The sequence below is a fragment of the Mastigoproctus giganteus genome, chromosome 12 (assembly GCF_048544385.1).
Source record: "Mastigoproctus giganteus isolate SK-2022 chromosome 12, ASM4854438v1, whole genome shotgun sequence".
Taxonomy (NCBI): domain Eukaryota; kingdom Metazoa; phylum Arthropoda; class Arachnida; order Uropygi; family Thelyphonidae; genus Mastigoproctus; species Mastigoproctus giganteus.
Genome location: NC_143586.1, coordinates 100470179 through 100495087, shown reverse-complemented (window position 1 = coordinate 100495087; position 24909 = coordinate 100470179). Strand labels below are relative to the sequence as shown.

The following is a 24909-nucleotide window of genomic DNA, read 5'->3' as shown; positions in this document are numbered from 1 at the left end:
AGCATTCATGCTGTGTATGAATTATTGCTGCAGTCCTGTCTAGATGAATCTGCAATGCATCTTTAACCAGTGACTCCATTATTTTACCCGGAACAGAAGTTAAACTAACTGGTCTGTAATTACTCGTGTCACCCTTCGATCCCCCTTTGTGAATTGGGGATACATTTGCACATCTCCAGTCCGTGGGAACCTCCCCTGAGTTGAAGGATGCACTCATAATTATGGCTAAGGGTTTGCTTAGTTGCTTTGCCGCCTCCTTTTATATAACTGGATAAATCCCATCCACCCCAAGGGCTTTTCTTATGTTTAACTTCAACAATTTTTCCTCCACTTTGCTCTCAGTTATTACAAAATCATTAAGTATCCTGCTACAATTTGATAACCTTCTGTCATTTTCAAACCTTAATAATTCCTCATGTGTGAATGTAGATGCAAAATACTCATTCAGTTTGTTTGCTATCTGAGCGGGATCATCAACAGTCGAACCATCGATGTCAAGAGGCCAATCAGATTCATCCCCTATCAGGTTACCTAAGTAAAAAACTCTTTGCATCCTCTGCCGAAGATTTCTCGTAATCTGCCTTTGCCTGCCTAACCTCCTTTGTGACTTGAATACAGACCAGCTTATATCTTCCATAGGCTTCTGTGTCACCTGTTAATTTATATTTATCCTATACATTTTTCTTCTCTGCCACCTTGGGCCTTGGTAGCACAGTGCTTATGGTGCTTGCTTGCTCATTGAAATGACCTGGCTTCAATTCCTGCTGGATGAGTTTCCAGATGTTTTTTAACCACACATCTGGTATGTGCTTGGCACACCCAGGGTCTTGAGCCGAATAACATCATTCTTCTTTTTCTTGGTGATTTCCATCTACTTCTGACTCTTGTCTTGTTCTCTCTCTCTCTCTCTCTCTCTCTCTCTCTCTCTCTTTTGGCTGGTGCAACATAAGCCTCAGGCTTCCTTGTACCATATGGCTAATAATAATAATAATATCTCATTAGTTCATCTGACATCCAGTTAGGCCTAAACCTTGAAGAATATTTCTTGGTTGGCATAAAAAGCCTAGTAGCTTCCAAGATGAATGCTTCCCATTTAAAATCTGCTGTTGGTAACATCATTGGTTGGTCCCACTCTATAAACTTTAAAAACTGTCTCAAACCTCTGTAGTCGCCTTTAGGAAAGCAAAAACCTTTCCTTTTATATCCCTGATAGTAGTTACCTCTTTGAGTAAATTCCACATCAGCACACTGTGATCATTGTCACCTAGTGGTTCCTTTATCTGCAGATTCGTAATGCATAAAGAATCACTACTGATAATTAGATCAAGTGTTTTACTCCCTCTAGTTGCCTCCCGAACATGCCGATGTAAAAAACAATCATTCAATAAATCTTCAAAAGCCTTGCTACTGTGTGAGTGACCAACCCACAAATTCCAGTCAATATCCTGGAAATTAAAATCTCCCATTATAAGACTCTCTGATTTACTGGCCCACTCTATTTCCCTGTACAGTTTCTTATTATACTCATCAGAGTCATTAGGCCTATAACACACTGTTACTCTCAATTTTGATCTCCCAGTGCTTATGTCACACCAAACTGACTCAAAATTGCACTGTCCAGCAATGTCAACCCGCTGCATTTCCTTGGATTTTAATATGTTTCTTAACTAATAGCATAACCGCTCCTCCCTTCCTATCCTGTCTATCCTTCCTGTACACATTGGACTCCCCAAATACCAGTTCTGCATTCCTTATATCTGTGTGACACCACGTCTCTGATATCCCAACAATATCTGCCTTTGATGTTTTAACCAACACCTCAAATTCATCAAATTTATTTACCAAACTCCTATCGTTGGTGTATATGCAAGTATACATGTACTTGTTCCTATTCTTAGCTACTTAACACAACCCATGTGTTTACTTGTACCACAATGACTCCCAGCAGTCCTTGAAATACTCTGCATTTGGTTTCCCAGGCTGCTGCTCATTCCAATAAAAGCAGTGCAAGAATCACTTTCACCTCTGCCAGTGACTATTGTTAATCTATTAGTCTTTGTATACCCCCAAGCTAGCAGTTTTCCGACCCACCTAACATTGCCTCAGACAATGCCACCTAACAAGTACAGACCAAGCTGAAAAAATTCTACCCCTTGAGCCTTGAACAATCTTTCCAGGGCCGAATTGATTGACAAGACTCTCATCATGTACTCCCTCCTGTTGTGTCTGGGCAGAATTGCAGACACTTTCAAATTCAACCCTAATTCACGGCTTTTTTTCCAGCATTCACCTTTACTTGTTAAGTAATTCCACTGATCTCCCACTCTTAATATCATTAGTGAAAATGTGTACAACAGTATCACATTTTGTGCCCTTAAAAGATGATATCTGCTCTACAACGTCATCAACTTTTGGCCCTGGCAGACGTACCTTGGTCCTGTTCTACCTATCCTTTTTGCACAATATATTCCCCGTTTCCCTGACAGTAGGAGTCAACAACAACAATTAATTCCTGTGGGACCAGTGCATTCTGCTTTTGGAGATTGTCTCTGTGTTGCCTGATATTAAATTGCAAGCTGGCATTGATGTGTCAGCTGAGAGCTTGATGGGCCTCTCAATTTAAGTCCTTCAAGGGCATTTACCCTGTTCTTCAAGCTCTCAGAGGCCTATAACAATGCTGAGATGGCACCTCATTTCCTCACACTCCTTACATCAAGCACACGCAAAGACATTCCCCTTGGCAATGTCATATCTTTTTCCTGATTGCTCTACAAACATCAAACAAGCAGTACTTTCAACAAGTTGTGATTCAGAGGACAACCCCCTTTCTCCATTCTCCCCCTAAGGTACAGCACTCCCACTACCTTGAGCCTTTTGCTTTCCTGCTCTGGTCTGAGGCATGATTTCAATTGATTTCTATCCCAATGCAGTAATAACACTATATATATATATTTCAGTATTGAGTTTTATCTCCTCCCAAATTACTTGATAGGAGACATGAAATATTAATTTCATGTCTCCTATCAAGTTTAAATTATATGTACTAAGTTATAACGTTATGTTTGTGAAATCTAAGTGGTTATATGTATTAAGTTAAAACATTACATTTGTAAAATCGAAGTATTTAAAATAGATAATAAATTTGACTATCTATTGCCACCCACGTGGTTCGAACTCTCACGCCAGCTATCTGTGCCAAATCACTGATTCTAAAGCTATACTTATATTATTATTTTCGTACGTTGCATCTACATGGCAGTTTAAATTATTAAAGCACGTAAGCAGTTCTATAATTTATAGTTTATATTTCTCTGCTGACACTGTTTACGCTGCTACAAGTTACATAGAAACTTCCATTATCTGCTATACTGATACAAAAAACAATGGCGGCAGATTTGTATGCTACTGTCGATATAATGTCAGCAGAATCGACTGTGGTTTTCTATGCAATTACGAGGCAGAGTAACGAATAAATGCACCAAATTAATCAGAAAATCACAAAAAATACTATACTAATAAATTTTAATCAAAAGTTATACAAAAACAATACAGCCACTCCCTGAATTAATGTAAGGGTTGCATTCTGCAGAACACTATATAAGTCGAATTTTACGTGTCCGAATTTCCCTAAATAAGCATATAGGGAAATTCTACACTTGTAATTATGCACGCTGAATTTGATAGAAGCAAAAAAAGAAATGTTTGATAAACATGTAAATAGAATTATTCATTTTTTTTAATCTCATGCGCAGGAAAAATTACAAAAGTATATAATATTACAAAAATTTCAAAATTATAAAATTACAAAAAGAGAGAGGAGACAGGCATAATGTCAGCAAGTTTTACCTTTCGAGCATTGTTGCTAGAATTAACTCTCCAGCTGATAACCATGCTGCTGTGGAAGTTGAGGGCTGTGGAGATTTAGAAGGGGTTTTTTACAACACACCACAAATTCTCTGCAGGTGCAGAATTGGCACTGGCAACTTCACCACGTACTTTAATGTTTTGGAAACCAGCATGATGCTTGAACCGATTAAACCACCCGTTGCTTGCCATGAACTTGGCTTGGGGTTTGCCGTGCTGATCGTTATCTTCTTGCTTGAATGGCCGTTAGATTCAGTGGCACTTGCTTCTGAATATGATTTTCCATCCATATTATTATTAGCTTTTCGATCTTCGATATAGCACCTGAACGGTGTTTTGCGATCACTGTTAGGGCGGACTGGCCCTGTTGTGAAATATGTTGATCCTTTAACATGTTCTTTTATATGTGCACTGTCCCTTAAAATAGTATTCACTGTTGAAGCAGTGAGACCTAATTCCGTGCAATAGATGACAAACTTTGTCCTGCTTCGTACTTCTTAATTAGTTATCTTCATTTCTAAATCAATTTTGTTTTATTTCATTTCCTATCACTTCCAGCACTTGCACTTTCCATTGATCGCTTTCCCTTTATCATTGTAATAATTAAATAGCAATGAAGAGAAGATTCTGAAAATTTATTTGTTTTTTATATGATTAAAGCTTTCAGTGAAGGGAGAACACATTTAACCATAATAATGTAAAAACCCACACAATTCCAGTTATCGGGATTATTGAAAATACAATAAGATTTTGAACAGGCTAAGAGTAGAAAACTTGCTTCTTGCCCTAATGGTAGCTGAGCATTCTGGTCTCTTGCCAAAGCTATTGGCTGCAACTTTTGTCCATCTCTGCTCCCACCTCTGTCAAAACCAGATGGTTCTGTTGTCACTTCAACCAAGGATAAAGCTTACCTGCTAGCATCCCATTTTTCTTCCAACTCATGTGTTAATGATCTTGGTAAAACACCTCCCACCATTCCCAACACGCTCCATTCAATGCATCCTGTGGTCTTCTGTCAAGAGGATTTTGTTGAATCTTGATGCTAAGAAAGCTCCAGGTCCTGATGGTATTTCTCCACTTGTTCTCAAAACCTGTGCTCCTGAACTTACTCCTGTTCTTTGCTGCCATTTTTAATTTTCTTATTCTAAAGGTGTTTTTCCTTCAGCTCGGAAATTTGCTCATATCCAGCCAGTTCCTAAAAAGGGTGACAAATCCCTCCCATCCAATTATCGTCCCATTGCAATTACTTCTAATGTTTCTAAAGTAATGAAGAAATCAATTAACCACCAACTCTTAAACTATAGAGACCTCCCGTCTGATCAACGATTGCTAGTGTGGATTCCATCAGTGTTGATCCACTGGTAATATTTTGGCTTATGTTACCCATTTATGGACAAATTCAATGGAAAAGTTCGGTGAAACACAAGCATTTGCTCTTGACATCTCAAAGGCTTTCAGTCATGTTTGGCATAAAGGTCTTCTAAACAAGCTTCCATCTTATGATTTGCCTATTGTTTTTTGTAATTGGTTTTCGAGTTTTCTCTCTGATTGCTCACTAAGGGTAATGGTAGATGACTCTCTGTCTTCTAACTTCTCTACTAATACTGGTGTACCCCTAAGGTTTGGTTCTTTCCCCCACTCTTTTCCCTTTGTATATTAATGACCTTCTTCCATTGACTGGAAATCCTATCCATAGTTTTGCTGATGATAGCACATTGCATTCCATTTTCCAGGTCACTATCATAAAACATTACAAACAATTTGCAGTTCCGGTTTATTGGGCTTTTTTGCTAGTATAAAAGCCTCCTATAAATCAGCAAACAAGACGACTATCTACCTTAAAGTCTGCTCCTGGTGATCCCAGGACCTTACTACTCTTCGGAAATCAGTTCACCATGCTTGTTGGTTATACCAACAACACCAACTGGCCTGTGGATGATGTTATGCGATTATATAATGACTACATTATACATTGTCAAAAAAGATGCCTTTAGTAAAGCAGTTGCAACAAGAAAGCAAGAAACCTGAACTGTATTTGTAAAAGAATCCAACAGCAAAAACCCATGAGGCCTCATGTTCAAGATAGCGTGGGAGAGAACATTTACCTCTAATGTCCTCGGCCCTGTTACCACTGCGAGTAGGCGCCTCCGTAGCCAGGTGGGAAGGAGCAGCAGTGCGTAACACACGCTTCTTGATTAGACCGGGGTTCGAGCCCGTCACCACCAAATACGGAGGACGCGGAAAGGTCAGGGAATGACTACCGCATATTCCCGGAGCAATATGGCCTTAGTTGCTAATGCTCCCAAATAACAACAACAACAAACCACTGCGACTCATGAAACCTCTGGCTGGACAGACTCTATCATCCAAATTCTTGACAACTTATTCCCTGTGGATAATGCTTCTGAAGATTCTCCAGAGCATATGGCAATTTGGAAGGCAAATAACAAGTACACCACTGAAGAATGTACTAAGCCATTTACTTTAGAAGAACTTACCTCGGCGGTCAAGAAGATCAGTGTGAAGAACTGTCCAGGAATGGATATGATTGAATGTTTTTTTTTTTTCTCTGGCTGTTAAAATTAAGACCTCTACCTGCTCTTGCTCTTCAGTAAATGCCTCATGGAAGGCTTCTTTCCCTCTGTTTGGAAGGTTTCTTTGCTCCATGTAATCAAAAAACCAGATAATCCTGCCTCAAATCCACATGCTTACAGATCAATTGCGCTGCTTGCTAATCTTGGGATCTTCAAATGGCTTATGGTTCTTTGACTAACAGCTCTGTTTCAATAGCAAAATCTCTTTTCCACCTGTCATTATGGCTTTACCTTAGGTCATTCTTGTGAGGTGGCCTTGTTTGATTTCGTCTGGCACATTAAAAATTCTAAGTCCAAATTTTAACTAGCTATTATGATCGACTTCAAGGGTACCTTCAACACTGTCTGGTGAAGTAGTGTCCTTGAACGTCTTCGGTCTGCCAGATGCTCCCTTCATATGTACAAGTTATTTCAAAGTTACTTCTCTGACTGCCCAATAATTGTCAAATCAAAATTTTTTCAAGGAAGAAATTACTTGTAAAAGAAGTAGACCTTTGATTTTCTGAAATAGATGATAAAAAAATATTCCCAGATAATTGTTTTCCAGGACTTCTTACGTAAGTCGAGATTTGCGTAACTTGAGAATCACTAATAAAATATTGCTACTATATCCCTGATATGCCAAAATTACAAAAAAACCCCATAATATCCTGGGCTTTTCTGTTAGTGCAATTAATTATAAACGGGTAGTAAACTCGATCTTATTGCATTTGCAATAACACCGATAGCTGGAATTCTGTGAGTTTTGACATTATGGTGAAATGTGTGTCCCCTTCACTTGAAATCTTCAGTCATATAAAAAAAATTATAAATAACGTAACGTAAGTCTGAAGATACATAAGTCGGGGCTTGCTGTTTCGAAAAATGTTCAGCAACCTACATAAAAAGTATGGTGATAGATAAAGAACTTACCACACACACTACTTGCGTGTCTAATATGATGCTTCCCCTTATTTTTTAAAATGTCGGGTTTGGTCACCAACATTATAATGGTTCTTTAGAGATTTAACAGATGCACAGTTATCAGACTTTTGAATAATTTCAAGTTTTTGTTTAAATGAAAGCACAACCCTTGCATTTGCTCATCATTTTCATAATTTCTAAACAAAAAAAAAAAAAAAAAAAATCCAACATCCCTGACATGCATAATGAAACAAAATTTGTCCTTTTGCAGTGTGACGGAACACAACAATCGACACAACGCACTTGAACAAACTAAACATTTATACTTTTTTTTTTTTTTCTCTCTTTTGAGCGGAGGATGTGAAGACAACAGGCATTGCATGATAATAGGCACACTAATCTCCTAATGACGACTTATAATGCCACTTCTTGTCGCTTATTTATGACTTGCAGAACATCTGAGAACTCTCGTCTGAGAACGAGAATAGCCTGTGCAGACATACATTTTTGCCGCTCCTGGAACAGAGAAGTTTTTTCTGATTTATTTTCTGTTTTATTAGATTAAATTGGCATATTAACTTATTTTCTAGAGTAGCTTTATATTCCTATTTATGATACTTAGTTTAAAGTAACTTAGACAGAGATTTTGTAGGTATTACTTAGTATCGGAAAGGGTATCAAATCCATGTGTTTACCGTTCGTAAATTGCCGCCATTGTTACGCGATAATAGATAGCATAAGCTTAATATAGTATAGTATAGTACATAATATTGTCAATTAATCAGATAATTAATCTTGTTGAACTTCATTGTCAATTAAATTGTACTTTTAACTATACATATAACGACTTGGGTTATGTAACATAAATAATTAGTAAAAAATAAATAATTAATACTTAACTTGATACGGAAGTTATATAAAGGGATTTCGTAGATAACACTCGATACTGAAACATAGATATAACGTTATAACTGTGTTGGGATATAAGTTTAGGGTTTTAATTTTGTACTGAAATTGAAATTTTATTGAAATTAAATCAAAATCATGACTCAGACCAGAGCAGCAAAGCAAAAGGCTCAAGCTAATGGGAGTGCTGTGGCTCAGGGGAGAACTGAGGGAGGCAGTTGCCCTCTGAATCACAGCCTATTAAAATGCACTACTTGCTTGATGTTTGTGGAGTAGTCGGGTATGGGACATGATACTGCCATGGGGGATGTCTTTGTGTGTCCGCGATGCAAGGAGTGTAAGGAAATCAGGCGAGAACTCAGAGTTGTTATGGGCCTATATGAGAGCTTGAAGGACAGGGTGGACGCCCTCAAAGGATTAAAAGTGAGGGGCCCATCAAGCTCTCAGCTGCCCACACCAATGCCAGAGCTTGCACTTGGTCATCACGCAACACAGCGGCAGCCCCCAAGGCAGAATGCGCTGGTCCCAAAGGAACTAGTAGTTGTTGGTGACTCTATTGTCAGGGAAACGGAAAACATGCTTTGTAAAAAGGATAGGTGGAACAGGACCAGGGTATGTCTGCCAGGGGGCAAAGGTTGATGATGTTGTAGAGCGAATATCATCTTTTAAGGGCACAAAAGGTGATATTGTTGTACACATTTTCACTAATGATATTAAGAGTGGGAGATCAGTGGAATTACTTAACAAGTAAAGCTGAATGCTGAAAAAAAAGCCGTGAATTAGGGTTGAATTCGAAAGTGTCTGCAATTCTGCCCAGACACAACAGGAGGGAGTACATGATGAGAGTCTTGTCGAACAGTTCGGCCCTGGAAAGATTGTGCAAGGCTCAAGGAGTAGAATTTTTTTTCAGCTGGCTCTGTACTTGTTAACAAGAGAGACTGCTTCTACAGGGATGGGATATACTTAAATAGAAAGGGTGCAAGAATGTTTGCTGATACTATTGAGGCAGTGTTAGGTGGGTCGGAAAACTGCTAGATTGGGGGAATACAAGGACTAATAGATTAACAGTAGCCACTGGCAGAGGTGGAAGTGATTCTTGCACTGCTTCTATTGAAATGAGCAGAAGCCTGAAAAACAAGATGCAGGATATTTCAGAGACTGCTAGGAGTCATTGTGGTACAAGTAAACACATGGGATGTGTTAGGGTAGCCAAGAATAGAAACAGGTGCATGTATACCTGCGTGTACACCAATGCTAGGAGTTTGGTAAATAAATTTGATGAATTTGAGGTATTGCTCAAAACATCAAAGGCAGATATTGTTGGGATATCAGAGACGTGGTGTCACACAGATATAAGGAATGCGGAACTGGAATTTGGGGAATGCAATGTGTATAGAAAGGATAGACAGGACAGGAGGGGAGGAGGGGTTATGCTATTAGTTAAGAAACACATAAAGTCCAAGGAAGTGAAGCCAGTCGACATCGATGGACAGGGCAGTGTCGAGTCAGTTTGGTGTGACATAAGCATTGGGATATCAAAATTGAGAGTAGGAGTGTGCTATAGGCCTAATGACTCTGATGAGTATAATAAGAAATTGTACAGAGAAATAGAGTGGGCCAGTAAATCAGAGAGTCTTATAATCGGGGATTTTAATTTCCCCGATATTGATTGGAATTTGGGGGCTGGTCACTCGCACACTAGCAAGGCTTTTGTGGATTTATTGAATGATTGTTTTCTACCTCAGCATGTTCGGGAGGCAACTGGAGAGAGTAATACTCTTGATTTGATTATCAGTAGTGATTCTTCATGCATTAAGAATCTGCAGGTAAATGAACCACTAGGTGGCAGTGATCACTGTGTGCTGAAGTGGGACTTACTCAAAGAGGTAACTACCATTAGGGGTAAAGGGAAGGGTAATTGCTTTCGTAAAGTCGACTACGATGGACTGAGATAGTATTTAAATTCTATACAGTGGGACCAACTGATGATGTTACCAATAGCAAAATCAAAATGGGAAGCATTCAAGGAACTTATCTTGGAAGCTACTAGGCTTTACATACCAATTAAGAAATATTGTTCAAGGTTTAGGCGTAAGTGGATGTCAGATGAACTAATGAGACATATGGCAGAGAAGAAAAATGCATGGGATACATACAAATTAACACGTGACACAGAAGCCTATGATAGATAGAAGTTGATCTGTAACCAAGTTACAAAGGAGGTTAGGCAGGCGAAGGCAGATTACGAGAAATCTTTGGCAAGGGATGCAAAGAAAAACAGCAAACAGTTCTTTACTTATGTAAACTCTAGAAGGAAGGGGATGAATCAGATTGGTCCACTTGATATCGATGGGTCAACTGTTGATGATCCTGCTTAGGTAGCTAACAAACTAAATGAATATTTTGCATCGACATTCACACATGAGGAGTTATACAGCAAGGGAAATGCCAGAGGTGTATTCAACTCTGGCAGTAAGCTAGAGAATCTTGTAATAACTGAGAGTAAAGTGGAGGAGAAATTGTTGAAGATAAATACAAGAAAGGCACCTGGGGTGGATGGGATCTATCCAGTTATATTAAAGGAGGCAGCAAATGAAGTAAGCAAACCCTTAGCCATAATTATGAGAGCTTCCTTGGACTCAAGGGAAGTACCCATGGACTGGAGATGTGCAAATGTGACCCCAGTTCACAAAGGAGGATCAAAGGGCGACACAAGTAATTATAGTCCTGTTAATTTAACTTCTGTTCCCGGAAAATTAATGGAGGCACTGGTTAAAGAAGCACTTCAGGATCATCTAGACAAGACTTCAGTTATAGCTCAGACACAGCATGGTTTTGTTAAGGGGAACTCTTGCCTAACCAATTTTATTGGATACTATGATGCAGCTACAAAACAACTGGATGCAGAGAATAACTTTGTTATTATATACTTGGATCTTAGAAAGGCTTTTGATACTATTGCACATGGAAGACTGCTGCACAAATTGGAACAGTGTAACATTGGAGGCAGGTTGCTGCTATGGATGGAGGGGTGGTTGAGGGGGAGAAGACAGAGAGTGGTGATCAGTGGACACTGCTCATCGTGGACTAATGTTATTAGTGGAGTCCCTCAGGGTTCAGTATTGGGTCCATTATTGTTTTCTGTATTTATAAATGATAATGATGATGGTATATCAAGCTTAATGTCCAAGTTTGCAGACGATGCGAAGGTTGGCAGGGTTGTCAAGGACACTACTAACACTATGCTACTGCAACGGGATCTGGAAAGGTTGAGCAGATGGGCTGAGAGGTGGCAAATGAATTTTAACATTGACAAATTTAAAGTACTACATATGGGAAACAGCAACCCCAGAGCAACATATCAACTCCTGTGGTACTACTCTGACAGTGGTAGAGAATGAAAGGGACCTGGGGGTGGTTGTGCAGGCAGATATGAAGTTTTCTGAGCAGTGCAGACGGGTGCAAGAGTAGCTCATGGTGTATTGTCGATGATATATAGGAATTTTTCTAGCAGGGATAAGGAGGTGATTATTCCCTTGTATAAGGCAATGGTGAGGCCACACCTAGAGTACTGTATACAGGTCTGTAGGCCTCATTTCAAGAAGGATGTAGAGATGCTGGAACGAGTACAGAGAAGGGCAACACGATTGGTGAATGGAACAAAGGGGTGCTCTTACGAAGAAAGGCTTAAGTTTTGGAAATTACAGTGTCTGGAGACTAGGCACCAGCGAGGTGATCTGATAGAGGTGTATAAAGCCTTAAATGGTTTGAGAATGCTCAATGCTGATGGGATTCTTCCTCTTGCTCAGAATAATCACCTGAGAGGCCATAAATTCAAATTGAGGAAAGACAGATGTAGGATAGACGTGAGGAAATTTGCCTTTAGCTAGCGGGTGGTTGGTTGGTGGAACAGACTTCCATCCATTGTCGTGGAGGTTGATAGCCTGAATAAGTTTAAGGCTGGACAGGTATTTTGGACGAACAGAGGGTTGAAGTGGAAGTGGTTATTTTTTATTTATTTTTTTTTTTTTTGGCTGATGCTGCATAAGCTTGCTTTCTTGCATCAAATGCCATTACTAATGCTAATGCTAAATCTGTTTATACCTATTCTATTCATTAGTTGAATTTTATGATTTCTGGTTGTTTTTTTTATTTGGTGTCTTGAAGTGTCCCGGTTAATCCGATCCTGGTAAATCGAGAGTCTGCTGTACCTTCAGACTTTATTATTATTATTATTATTATTATTATTATTATTATTATTAGAAGGAAGCCTGAGGCTTATGCTGCCCCAGCCAAAAAAAAAAAAATTTTTTTTGAATACCCTGAGAGAGAGAGAGAGAGAGAGAGAGAGAGAGAGAGAGAGAGAGAGAGAGAGAATCACCAAGAAAGAGAAGAGTGATGATATCCAGCTCAGGACCCTGGGTGTGCTGAATCAGCACCAGAGTAGTGGACCAAAATAGTCCAACACCTGCGTGAGTGGGAAAACAGTTTGCTCCTCTGCTATCCTGGATAACAAAGCATATACTTTCAGAAGACATTTAGAGATTTCTCTGTAATCCTGGGCACCAAAATTAACTATATTTTCTTCTATGGGTCATGTACACAAGAATTGTCATTGCACTGATCCTAAGTCATCGGTTCGACTTTTGAATTATCCTGGGTACAAGAGTACTTATTGAAGACTACTTTTTTTATTATTATTATTCTTAACCAGCACTACTGTTTTTTTTTTTTTTTTTTTTTTGTTAACCAGCGCCACTGTCTTTTATTTATTCTTATATTAATTAATTAATTAATTTTATTTATATATATATATATATATATAACAATTTTTATAGTATGAACCAGTGCTATAATGCCCAATACATTCTACGTTGATATTAATATTTGTAAAAGAATAAAAGAAGTTTACCTCAATATGATGCATAGAACACTTCCATACGATACTCTCCAGAAATTAAAACGAAAACATTTAAAAAATCTAAAATCTTACGTTACAGTAAGCAATAATTAAAAATCAAATGAACACAATTAATCAATTTAGCACAATTAAAAATTAAGTGACAATTTTTTTTTTTTTTTTTTTGATTTGGTAGTTGTTGGCGCATCGGCTTCTGTGGCCATATTGCACCTCCCAAGGTTTTTGCAGTACTTTGATCCAAGCCCGAGGCGGGAATCGAACCCGCGACCTTTGGGTTGCCGGGCAGGTACTTTACCCACTCGGTTAGCCCGGTCGGCTAAGTGACAATGAACCTACATATATATATATATATATATATATATATATATATATATATATATATAACAATATTTATAGTATGAACCAGTGCTATAATGCTCAATACATTCTACGTTGATATTAATATTTGTAATATTTGTGGCTCAATATGGTACCCAGGAGGCACCCTCTCCTTACTGCTGATCATTGTTGATCGCAAATGCTCAGATGAGTCCAAATACCTGCTGCAACATGCTGACAGACATACTTTCGTGTGTGTGCCACGAATAATACAAGTCCATGGATCCATCATACATGATGCCCACTATCCAGGCAGGCGGTGAGGGTGGATGCTTAATATGGGCATCTTTTGCTGGCAATAACTAGCACCCGTGATGTGTATGGACTGACTTTTCATTGGTGAAATCTCCTGGCAGATGTTAGGAGACCATGTGCACCTTGCCATGTAATTTTTCCTGGACAGAAATGGGATCTTCCAAGCTGATAATGCACTATGTTGTTGGGCCCACACTGTGCAGGAGTGGTTCAAGGAACACAGTGAAGCTATCACCCATCTTGATTAGAGTCAAAATTCTCCTGACCTCAATCCAGTTGAATACCTGTGGGATGTTTTGCAGTGGGAAGTGAAGCATATGGACACACACAACCATCATCTATTCTGACACTGGAAAGCTTTCCATATCACTACTGATTTCTTCAGACATTGTCTGAAGAAATCAGTAGTGATTTCTTCAGACCAGTAGTGCTTTCTTCAGAAATCTAGTGATTTCTTCAGATCAGTAGTGCCTCCATTACGTGAGACTGGTTGTTTCACGAGAGGTACCATGAATCGAGAGCGAATGATGAGGACGCCAGACAATGAGGAGAATGTCCTACGCCTTGCAGAAGGCAATCCGAGTACGAGTACTCGAGCAATAGGTCAACGATTGGGTATTTCCCAATCCACTGTATGGATGATACTGTCAACAAACCAAATGAGTTCATACCATCTGCAACGCGTCCAATCATTTGAGCCTGCGGATTATCCACTCCAGAGGACTTTTGCTACTTGGTTTCTTCAACAGAAATGGTTCGCAAATGCTGACTTCCAGCGGGATCGCTGTTCACGCAACCTCCCATTCAACGTCCTCTACCGCATGACGAAGGCATTTCAGACCCTGCAATGCTATGTGATTCCGATTTGTCTTTGTGCCCCTTACACCTCCTGCAAGTTTGTCACACTGGTAGTGAATCACCCTGTATATATATATATAAAATACACTTTAAGAGCATAAACAATTTTTAATTAATAAATAAATGGATTTTTGTATTAAGTAAAAATTAATGTAATATTATTATGTCAAAATTAGAACTAATAGCATAGAAAAGATAAAAGAAAGAGTATATAAATAAATGATCATAAACCAAAGTACACATTATCTTATCAAGAAGCCACAACACGACCATAGTTTATGGAAGCACAAAGTATTTTGTTTAGCCAGACAGTTTAGTGCAAGTTTGGCAAAACTGTTTTACTTATTACATTAATTATTATGTATTTGGTAACATTTTCTGTTTTAAATTTTGTACATCTAATCTGAATGGCAGCGGCTTCGATACTTTGTAACCGGAGTGGAATGAAGAAAGAAAGAAATGTGGTTTATAATAACTATTATTATAAATCACTTTTAAATACTGTAACGTACTTATGGTGCCTAGACAGTTCACGTGCAGGCAGTAAATGAGACAGAAGAAAAAAAAAAAAAAAACCTTCCCATTACACCCATCCATTCACTCCAAATGCTTGTCTTTTTCTCCACCCTTTAGCTAAAGGAAAATTTCCACACATCTATTCTACAATTGTCTTTCCATAATTTGAATTTATGTTCATTCAGGTGAGTAATCTAATCAAAAGGAAAGATCCCATCAGCATTGAGCTTGCTCAAACCACTCAAGGCTTTATACACCTCAGTTAGATCAATTCACTGTGCCTAGTCTTCAGAAACTGCAATTTGCAGAACTTAATCCTTTCTTGGTAACAGCAACCCTTTGTTCCTTTCACCAATCTCGTTGCCCTTCTCTGTACTTGTTCCAGCAGCTCTACATTCTTCCTAAAATGTGGCCTCCAGACCTGTATGCAGTACTCAAGGTGTGGCCTGACCATTGCCTTATATAAGGGAACAATCATCTCCTTATCCCTGCTAGCAAAATTCGTGTATATTATTGACAAGACACCGTGAGAGCTACTCTTGCAGCCTGTCTGCACTGCTCAGAAAACTTCACATCTGAAGTTTTCTGTTAGTAAAGATAAGAATTTTTGAATGTGTGCAAGCATTACTTTAACCCACCCATAATGTCAGTTAAATGTGTTTCTCTATTATCCTTCCCCCTAACCAGCAGTTTTCCTGAACCCATAGGGTATCCTCAATAATACAGGCAAAACTCTTGCACCACCTTTGTTCAAATTAATACATTCTCTACAAAATAAATTCCTTCTATCTACAAATTATTTAGGGGAATGAAGCATATCCTTTACTAGATTGCCTTTTGAAACTGGGAGAAATTTGACCATTGAACAGGAGCTTATCAATAAACATTTTATTCAGAACAAGAAAAATGCTTGAATGCTCGGTGCCTCTGTAGCCAGGTGGCTAGGAGCAGCAGTGCGTAGCACATGCTTTTTGATTAGACCGGGGTTCGAGCTCATGACCACCAAATATGGAGGATGCGGAAAGGTCAAGGAATGACCACCGCATATCCCCGGAGTAATATGGCCTTAGTTGCTAATGCTCCTAAAAACCAAATAACAACAACAGCTTGAATGCTCTTTTGAATTTTTTGCTCAAAATGGCACATATTGTCAAAAAGCAGAGAAATTGACATTATTTCTAGCAGAAATAATTTATAACTTATTCTTTTTATCAGTGATAGATGCATTCTAAAATTTTTGTATGCAAGATTTTTCATTTATACTGCCTCAGATAAAGCAGCTTCTGCCAAGACTTTGAGAAAGTGGAAATTTCAATTAGTTTGGACAGGACATGGTTTATATACATGATAGCTATTTTATTAGCCAGAAAGTCTAACGAAATGGGTTTTTTATGGGTTTTTTTGCTTTATAGTAATTTCATTTGATATAACAGAACTTTTTCAGACTCTGTTTTTGGGGTTAGTTTAACCAAGCAATGTGAATTACGTCGTAAATAAAATTTTTTTTTTGTTAGTTTGTTTACGAATAACTGAAGAGATGCTTTATTAAAATTTTCTAATATTTTCAGTTTTCATTTTAGGTTTTGCCTCCTGATGTTATTACTCGTGTTAGTGAATATATTCCTGAGATTATTGCTTTCATCCAGAAGATCATGAATAATGGTGTAGCGTAAGTATGCTTGTTTAACACTAAAGTTGATCATTCTTACGTGATGTCTTTCAGTTCTTGTTTTTTTTTTTAATTTTTGCTCAAGGTACATTAATCCATCAAAAGATAATTGGAAATGGTTGCTATTTACAATGCTTAAATGATCTTTTTATCTCAAAAATTTAGTGAAATGCTTTGAGTAGTTTACTCTAAAAAACCTCTCAGAGAAAGGTGTTTTTTTTTTTTTTGTTTGTTTCATATGTTTATGGTTTTAAAGTCACACCTTAGGGAAAGATTATTGCAAGATTAACAGATGTGGTTTTTTTCATCCAAGGATTTGCATGTTCCAATTACATTACATTCAGAGAAAAATTTATTATTGTGAAAGTCATTTTAGCAATATAAATTTTGAAGGTCATTCATTATACAGGTCAAAATGATATAATAAGGAAAAGCACCTGATCGACCTTAAAGAAACACAATTTAATGATGAGAGTTTACATAAAAGGTTAATTAAAATATTTTAAAATCAATCCAGATGGGTTTTTGTTTGAACATTCTACCAGCTATGCTCATTGACCGCAGACACAAGAACAAGGAGAACTAGAAATAATTGGAAGAACCACAGGCAAGGTCAAGTTGGAAGAGAAGGGAATTGGAAATTGAAAAGAAGAAAGACTTCCCTTTTTACAGCAAATTTGGTTCTGTTAAAGGAGCAAGGTTTCTGGTTACTTTGTATGTACACTTTCAGAGTTACATATGGTTGTGAATTTGTCTGTATTATGAAATAGCTGGTGTCTGACACTGGGGGGAAGCCATGCTGATTAGGATGGTCTGTTCTTGGTCAGAAATTGTTCAGCCCACTTGCAAGGACCTAATTAAGCTGTTATTGTTTTTTTTTTTTTTTTTTATGAAAACCCCAAACACGAAAGGTATCAAAACCTATAGTACTTAGTACCGTGCATGGGTTGAAGGAGAAGTATGGGGGGGTGGGGGGGGCGGAAACTTTGCTCTAGAGACTAAACATGGGTTTCACCACTTCAAGCCTCCAATAAGCAAAGTGGTGGTATTTCACCGGTTGATGAAAGTCATCAGAGAAGGACTCATGATAATGGTAGATGTGATAACTTGGAGGGTAGATCACTTTCAGCCCTGAGTCCATTTGCTTTCCCCAAGCGTTGGGGAACTCAAAAAGGTTACTTCCCTGTCAACAACTAGAACTGAAGGTTGCATGAGAAGTGAGGATATGATTTTTTCCATATGAGAAGTGTCTTGTTCCAGATGAACTAAATATTTGTGGAACAATATCATTATCACATTTCTGGTGTAGCCAAACAAATGTGCTTTTTCAGCAAGTTGAAACAGGTTCACATAACTAAACTAAAACAATGTGAAAGTCAAGTGTTTTTGAGTGGAATAAGTGGTATGCAGGAGGAAGAATGAATAGGATGGATAACATACAATGCCCCATCAAGTGGATAAAAATGTGAGAAATTTAGCTTGCTCTGAGTTTGACAGTAAGAATGATGGTGAAAAATTTGAAGTTTAAATTTGAACAGAGAAGCTGTTTAGGTTATCTCCACAAGAAAAGTGTGCACACATATGCCAAGGTGGTTCCAAAGAACTTGAGTGGCAAACAAAAAAAAGAAGCTCCATTTTGTTTCATACAAAAACAAACCTGCCATAACAGTGGTAGGCTTGTTTGTGTATGAGACTAAAAACTTTAATTAAATGCACACATTTTGCATCAACAATAATGATTCAGGAAATTGTGACCAAGGAGCTAAATAGTCTTTCAGAAAACTACTTTTGAGGGTTCTTTGAAGTGATGCTTGGTAAGTGGGTATAACTTGCAGGATGGTTGCCTTAACAGCAACCAAAAAAACATAATTGCTGATTTTGGAATTACTACTTTGTCAACTTTAAAAATCTTTCCATTTTAGCTCTACTTTATTGGTTTGGTTTCCTGCTTAACACACAAACAGAGAATTTGTAACTCTTACAACTTGTGTTCCCTTAAAAACATACTTATGTGGCAGGCTGGTCTTAATTCTCTTATAGACAATAAGCACACTAAAATTCAATAAATATATATTTCTAAACACAAAACAGTACTTACAGAAACAAGTTAGCATGTAATAAAAGTTTGTTACAAATATTGATCATCAATGATCAAGTTTTCATAATGCAGGAAATCTGGTTCAACTTTCCATCCAAGAACAATGTGTGCAATGTCCATTACACCTGACTGTGTTCTGGCACATTTAAAAATGCTATATGTTATGTGTATTACATGAAATATATAGCATGACAAGCATAATTAAGCACTACTTTGACTACTTGCATAATTTTCACCTTCATACCAAACAGCCATTCCAGTGTTCCTCCCTTTTTTTTTTTTTTTTGTCTTCATCTCTTATCAATTAAAAAATTGTTTTTTTCAGCTTAAAATCACTTTAATCATTCTTAGCAACAGAAATCCCCTTCACTCTTACCTCTTGCAACAAGCTAATCTACCTTGTTCAATTCTCATCTGATTCACTGTGATGGCTGCCATACAGATGACTGTGTTTTGCCTTGCTTGTTATACTGAATGTTCTGGTAATTAGCATTAGCACATGATTCAAGAAAGCAAGCTTATATAGCATCAGCCAAAAAAAAAAAATCCTTATTTCACCCATCCACTCGCTCCAAATGTTTGTCAAGTTCTGCCTTGAATTTATTTAAGCTGTCAGCTTCCACAATGGCAGATGGAAGTGTGTTCCAGCAATAAACAACCGCTGGCTAAAGGCAAACTTCCACACATCTATCCTACAACCGTCTTTCCTCAATTTGAATTTATGCCCTCTCAGGCGATTATTCTGAGCAAAAGGAAGAATCCTATCAGCATTGAGCATGCTCAAACCATTCAAAGCTTTATACACCTCAGTCAGATCACCTCACAGGTGCCTAGTCTCCAGACACTGTAATTTGCAGGAGCAGCAGTGCGTAGCACACGCTTCTTGATTAGACTGGGGTTCGAGCCCGTGACCACCAAATACGGAGGATACGGAAAGGTCAGGGAATGACCACCGCATATCCCCGGAGCAATATAGCCTTAGTTACTAATGCTCCTAAAAACCAAATAACAAACAAACAACTGTAATTTGCAAAACTTAAGCCTTTCTTCTTAATAGCAACCCTTTGTTCCATTCACTAATCTTGTTGCCCTTCTCTGTACTCGTTCCAACAGTTCTACATCCTTCTTAAAATGAGGCCTCCAGACCTGTATACAGTACTCAAGATGTGGCCTGACCATTGCCTTATACAAGGGGATAATCACCTCCTTATCCCTGCTAGAAAAATTCCTGTATATCATTGACAAGACACCATGAGCTACTCTTGCAAACTGTCTGCACTGCTCAGAAAACTTTATATCTGCCTGCACAATTACCCCAGGTCCTTTTCATTCTCTACCACTGTCAGTGTGGTACCACAGAGTTGATACGTTACTCTGGGATTACTGCTTCCCACATGTAGTACTTTACATTTGTCAATGTTAAACTTCATTTGCCACCTCTCAGCCCATCTGCTCAACTTTTATAGATCCTGTTGCTGCAGTGTACTGTCATTAGTGTCATTAACAACCCTGCTAACCTTCGTATCATCTGCAAACTTGGACATTAAGCCTGATATACCATCATCAATATCATTTATAAATGCAGAAAACAACAATGGACCCAACACTGAATCCTGAGGGACTCCACTAATAACATTAGTCCAAGAAGAGCAGTGTCCATTGATTACCACTCTCTGTCTTCTCCCACTCAACATAGCAGCAATTTGCCTCCAATGCCACACTGCTCCAATTTGTGCAGCAGTCTTCCATGTGCAACAGTATCAAAGGCTATTCTAAGATCAAAATATATGATATCAGAGTTATTCTTTGCATCCAGTTCCTTTGTGACTACATCATAGTATCCAATCAAATTAGTCAGACAAGACTTCCCCTTGACAAACCCATGCTGTTTCCGAGCTATGACTGAAGTCTTGTCTAGATGATCCTGCAATGCTTCTTTCAGCTTAAAATCACTTTCATCATTCTTAGCAACAGAAATCCCCTTCACTCTTACCTCTTGCAACAAGCTAATTTATCTTGTTCAATTATCATCTGATTCACTGTGATGGTTGCCATCACAGTGAAATTTTTTTTGGAAAATTTTTTTTTTCTTCTTCTTTTGTCTATCTCATTATTTTATTTTAAGTGTCAATTACTCTGTTAAACTCCATTAAATTTTACAATTCTTAGCAATCAACTATGTAGTGATCCAGATATAGGCCTAATAATATGGAATCAGTGTTATGTGCATACCACTATCAATATTAAGTGTCATATTGGATATGGCAAGTGAATTCTACATAAATTTTCAAAATAAAAAAAAAAAATCATTGAATTCCAGAACTAGGGGTACCGCTAGTTCTGGAATTCAATTCTACGGAGGTGCACTGGTGGGCTCCTGCCCACCAGGGCACCGCCGTAGCCAGGTGGGCAGGAGCAGAAGTGTGTAGCACGCACTTCTTGATTAGACCGGGATTTGAGCCTGTGACCACCAAATACGGAGGATGCGGAAAGATCAGGGAATGACCAGCGCATATCCCTAGAGCAGTGTTTCTCAAAGGGTGTGCCGCGTCACATTAGTGTGCCGCAAAATTTTCCAAGTGTGCCGCGAAATTTAGAAATTTCTTCTTCTATGACTACGTAGGTGTGCCGCGAAATTTTTCTTCTTTGGAAAATGTGCCACGAGAGTAAAAAGATTGAGAAACACTGCCCTAGAGCAATATGGCCTTAGTTGCTAATGCTCCTAAAAACCAAAACAACAACAACAATCCTTCTCAGAGCCTTGTAAACCTCAATCAAGTCACCTCTGAGGTGCCTGGTTGCCAAGTTCTGTAGCCCACATAATTCTATTCACTACTCTTCAGATTTAGTATTATTTTTCTTTCTGAATTACTGCTCATGACTGCTGATTTTAAGACCTTTGTTTTCCCTTAATGTTTATGATACTTTTCATGTGTTAAATCTTCTTATGTCCTCTCTGAGCCTCTTTCTAATGTGTCCGCTGATTCAATTACCTGCAGTTAACCAAGAAAAAAACTTAACATGTACTACTCACGTGTCCAATACAGTGCTTCCCATTATTTAAAGCACAACTCTTGCGCTTGCCATTTTTGCAATTTCTAAACAAAAAAAAAAAAAAAAAATCCGACATCCCTGACATAAATAATGAATCAAAATTCATCCTTTTGCAGTGCAACGGAACACAACAATCGACACAACGCACTAAATAAAACTAAGCATCTGGTCTCTTTTTTTTTTTTTTTTTTGTTTTGAATGGTTGGTGTGAAGACAGCGGGGGTTGCAAGATAATCGGTACCCTAATCTCCCAATGATGACTTATAACACCGTTTCTTGTCACTTATTTACGACTTGCAAAATATCTGTTTATACTTATCTAGTTATTACTTAAAATTTATGATTTCTGGTTGTTTTTTTTTTTTTCTTTTTTAAATTTGAGTCTTAAAGTATCCCAGTTAATCGAATCCCGGTAAATCGAGAGTCTGCTGTACTTTATTATTACATTATTGTGTGTTTAATTTATCAATTAAACTTTATTGTACGTATGTACGTGCAAGAAAATCATGTTATATAAGGGGTTAGCAGGTTTTCATTATATCTGCAGTTTCAGCCATCCACGGTAGGTTTTGGAATGTATCCCCCGTGAATACGGAGGTCTTACTGTACTCAGTTTTGTCCTTGTCAGTGTTTACCTTGTGGTTCATTGTGACACGTTTCTTGACAAATTTTTTCTTCTTTGGATTTCTTTTTACCTATAGGTTTCTTGGGCTTTATCACTTTCAGAAAGTTGTTGAACTCCTTGTCGATATCTTGGTCCTGAAAGGTCTGCAGAAGCTCAAACGTGTTCCTAAGTTCCAGTACATACTGCTTTTTTTTCTCTTTTGTTATCTCAAAGATCTTCGTATTATTTATTCAAGTCAGTTTTTTCCTTTCTTTTCTTACATCTATATTAAGTGTGTGTGTCTTACCATTCTGTGATCACTTCCAACATTTACCTTGTTCAGGACTAACATCGTTCACAATATATGTTCTGTTAGTGAGGTTGAAGTCAATTTTATTAGTCGTTAATCCATTTCGGCTCTTCCATGTCCACTTTCTCTTCATCCTTTTCTTGAAAAAAATGTTCATTACTGACAGTCTTTCGAGATTCTGCAAATTCCACAAGTCTTTCACTTTCATTTCTTTCACCAATTCCAAAATTTTCTATAGTTTCCATTTCTGTGCTGTTTTGTCTCTTTCCAACCTTAACATTGAAGTCCCCATAATGATGGTGTAGTGAGTTTTCTGTTCATCTAGAAATCTCTCAATTTCAGTGTACATTTCTTCTACCTCTTCATCATCGTTGCTTGATGTTGGTGCATTTATCATTATAACCTTTAGTTTGTACCTCTTAGAAATACTGAGTAGTAGTCTTGACACCCTTGGTGATGTACTTTGGAATTCCAAAATGTTGTTTTTAATATCTTTATGGACCAGAAAGCCAACTCCACCTTCACCATTTTCATTGTTTCCATTGGGGTACAGCAGATTTCCAGTTCATAAACTTGATTCATTTCTTCTTCTTCTTGTTTCAACCAAGCCAATGATATTCCAATTCACATTTTCTAATTCATTTTTTAAATAATCGCTACTGATGATTATCCCATCATCACCAATGAGTGATCTTATGTTGTAGCAGGCCAAGTTCAGTTTCCATGCATGGCAGCTTGATTGTACCCAGAGATTTTTTAAACTCTCTGCTTCCACTCTGATCCTCTGGCTGCTGTAGGAGGGAGAGTTAAAGCCGCTCGAGACTGAGGACCTTTTGTTCTGTCATGTTGTCATATTTAATCAATTGCTGGCGGGTTTGGTCTTTTCATCTTCACACTGACCAGGCATCTTGAAGAGAATCACTCTACGTGTTCGTTGCCACCAAAGTGACATAAAAGGTTTTCCAATGAGTGGATTTTAGGGAAGCTTGCCAACTGGACTTTTGCTAAATCTTCTAAAATAGAAAGATATTGGATCCATCAGTGTTTTAGGCTTGAGCGTCTGATAACACACAGAATGCCTGTTCCCCTCTAAGCCCCCATAATACAGTACACACATGCAAGAAACAAAAACATTCCCCTTTCTTAGCATTCTTTGCCTACAATAATTTTAGGAGGTACCTTGGGCAAAATGTTTGAGAACCACTGTATTAGATGATTTTATAAAATTAAGTGTTTTATTTTTATGCATGTAGAAAATTTATATCTTACTGCAGTTTTGTTTTATAGATATGAATCAAATGGATCTGTATATTTTGATACAATAAAGTTTGATCAAGCAGATGGACACCATTATGCAAAACTAGTTCCTGAAGCATTTGGAGATTTAAAATCTCTACATGAAGGAGAAGGTACTGTGTATTTTTATTGATACAGTCTTACATTCAATCATCATTTTCACCATTAGTATATAAAATATATAGTAGGTTTAATAAATTACAAATTTTAAAATTAGCAGTTAGGAAATAAATTTTTGGTCTTTCATATGGAGCAATCTTGCCTACATTATTTTTTGGTTTGACTAACCTAACATCTGTCCCGGTGATAATTGAAGATATTATCAAATTAAACAGTTACCTGGATACAGTGCAAAAATTGCACTTCTCCACTGCTTTAAATAACAAAAAATGGAGTTCTTGCTGTTTTATTTCCTGTCTGTTTTTTGATAGTGGTTGTCTGTTCTGTTCTTATTCTTTAAATTCTCTATGAATATGGAAAACCATTCCATGCTCCCAGACAGATTTATACATTTATAATCCAAAACAGTTCATAAAAATTGAGAAATAACTATATCAAACCCCAAGCATTAGCATTAGTAGGAGTATATGATGCAAGAAAGGAAGCTTATACAGCATCAGAAAAAGAAAAAAAGCCCCCATTTCACCCATCGCTCCAAAACTTTCCAGTACTTCCTTGAATTT

At 37.8% G+C, this 24909-nt stretch overlaps 1 protein-coding gene across 2 annotated transcripts in view; it reads left to right on the top strand.

Moving 5' to 3' along the window:
• The window catches only part of CysRS (cysteine--tRNA ligase, cytoplasmic), a 340710-nt gene that overhangs the window by 110051 nt on the left and 205750 nt on the right, over positions 1-24909 (top strand). For both annotated transcript variants that reach the window (XM_090386775.1, XM_090386776.1), the window contains 2 exons: positions 16776-16864; positions 24218-24339. In XM_090386775.1, coding sequence (XP_090242901.1) covers positions 16776-16864; positions 24218-24339 — 211 coding nt within the window. The remainder of the gene's footprint in view (positions 1-16775; positions 16865-24217; positions 24340-24909) is intronic.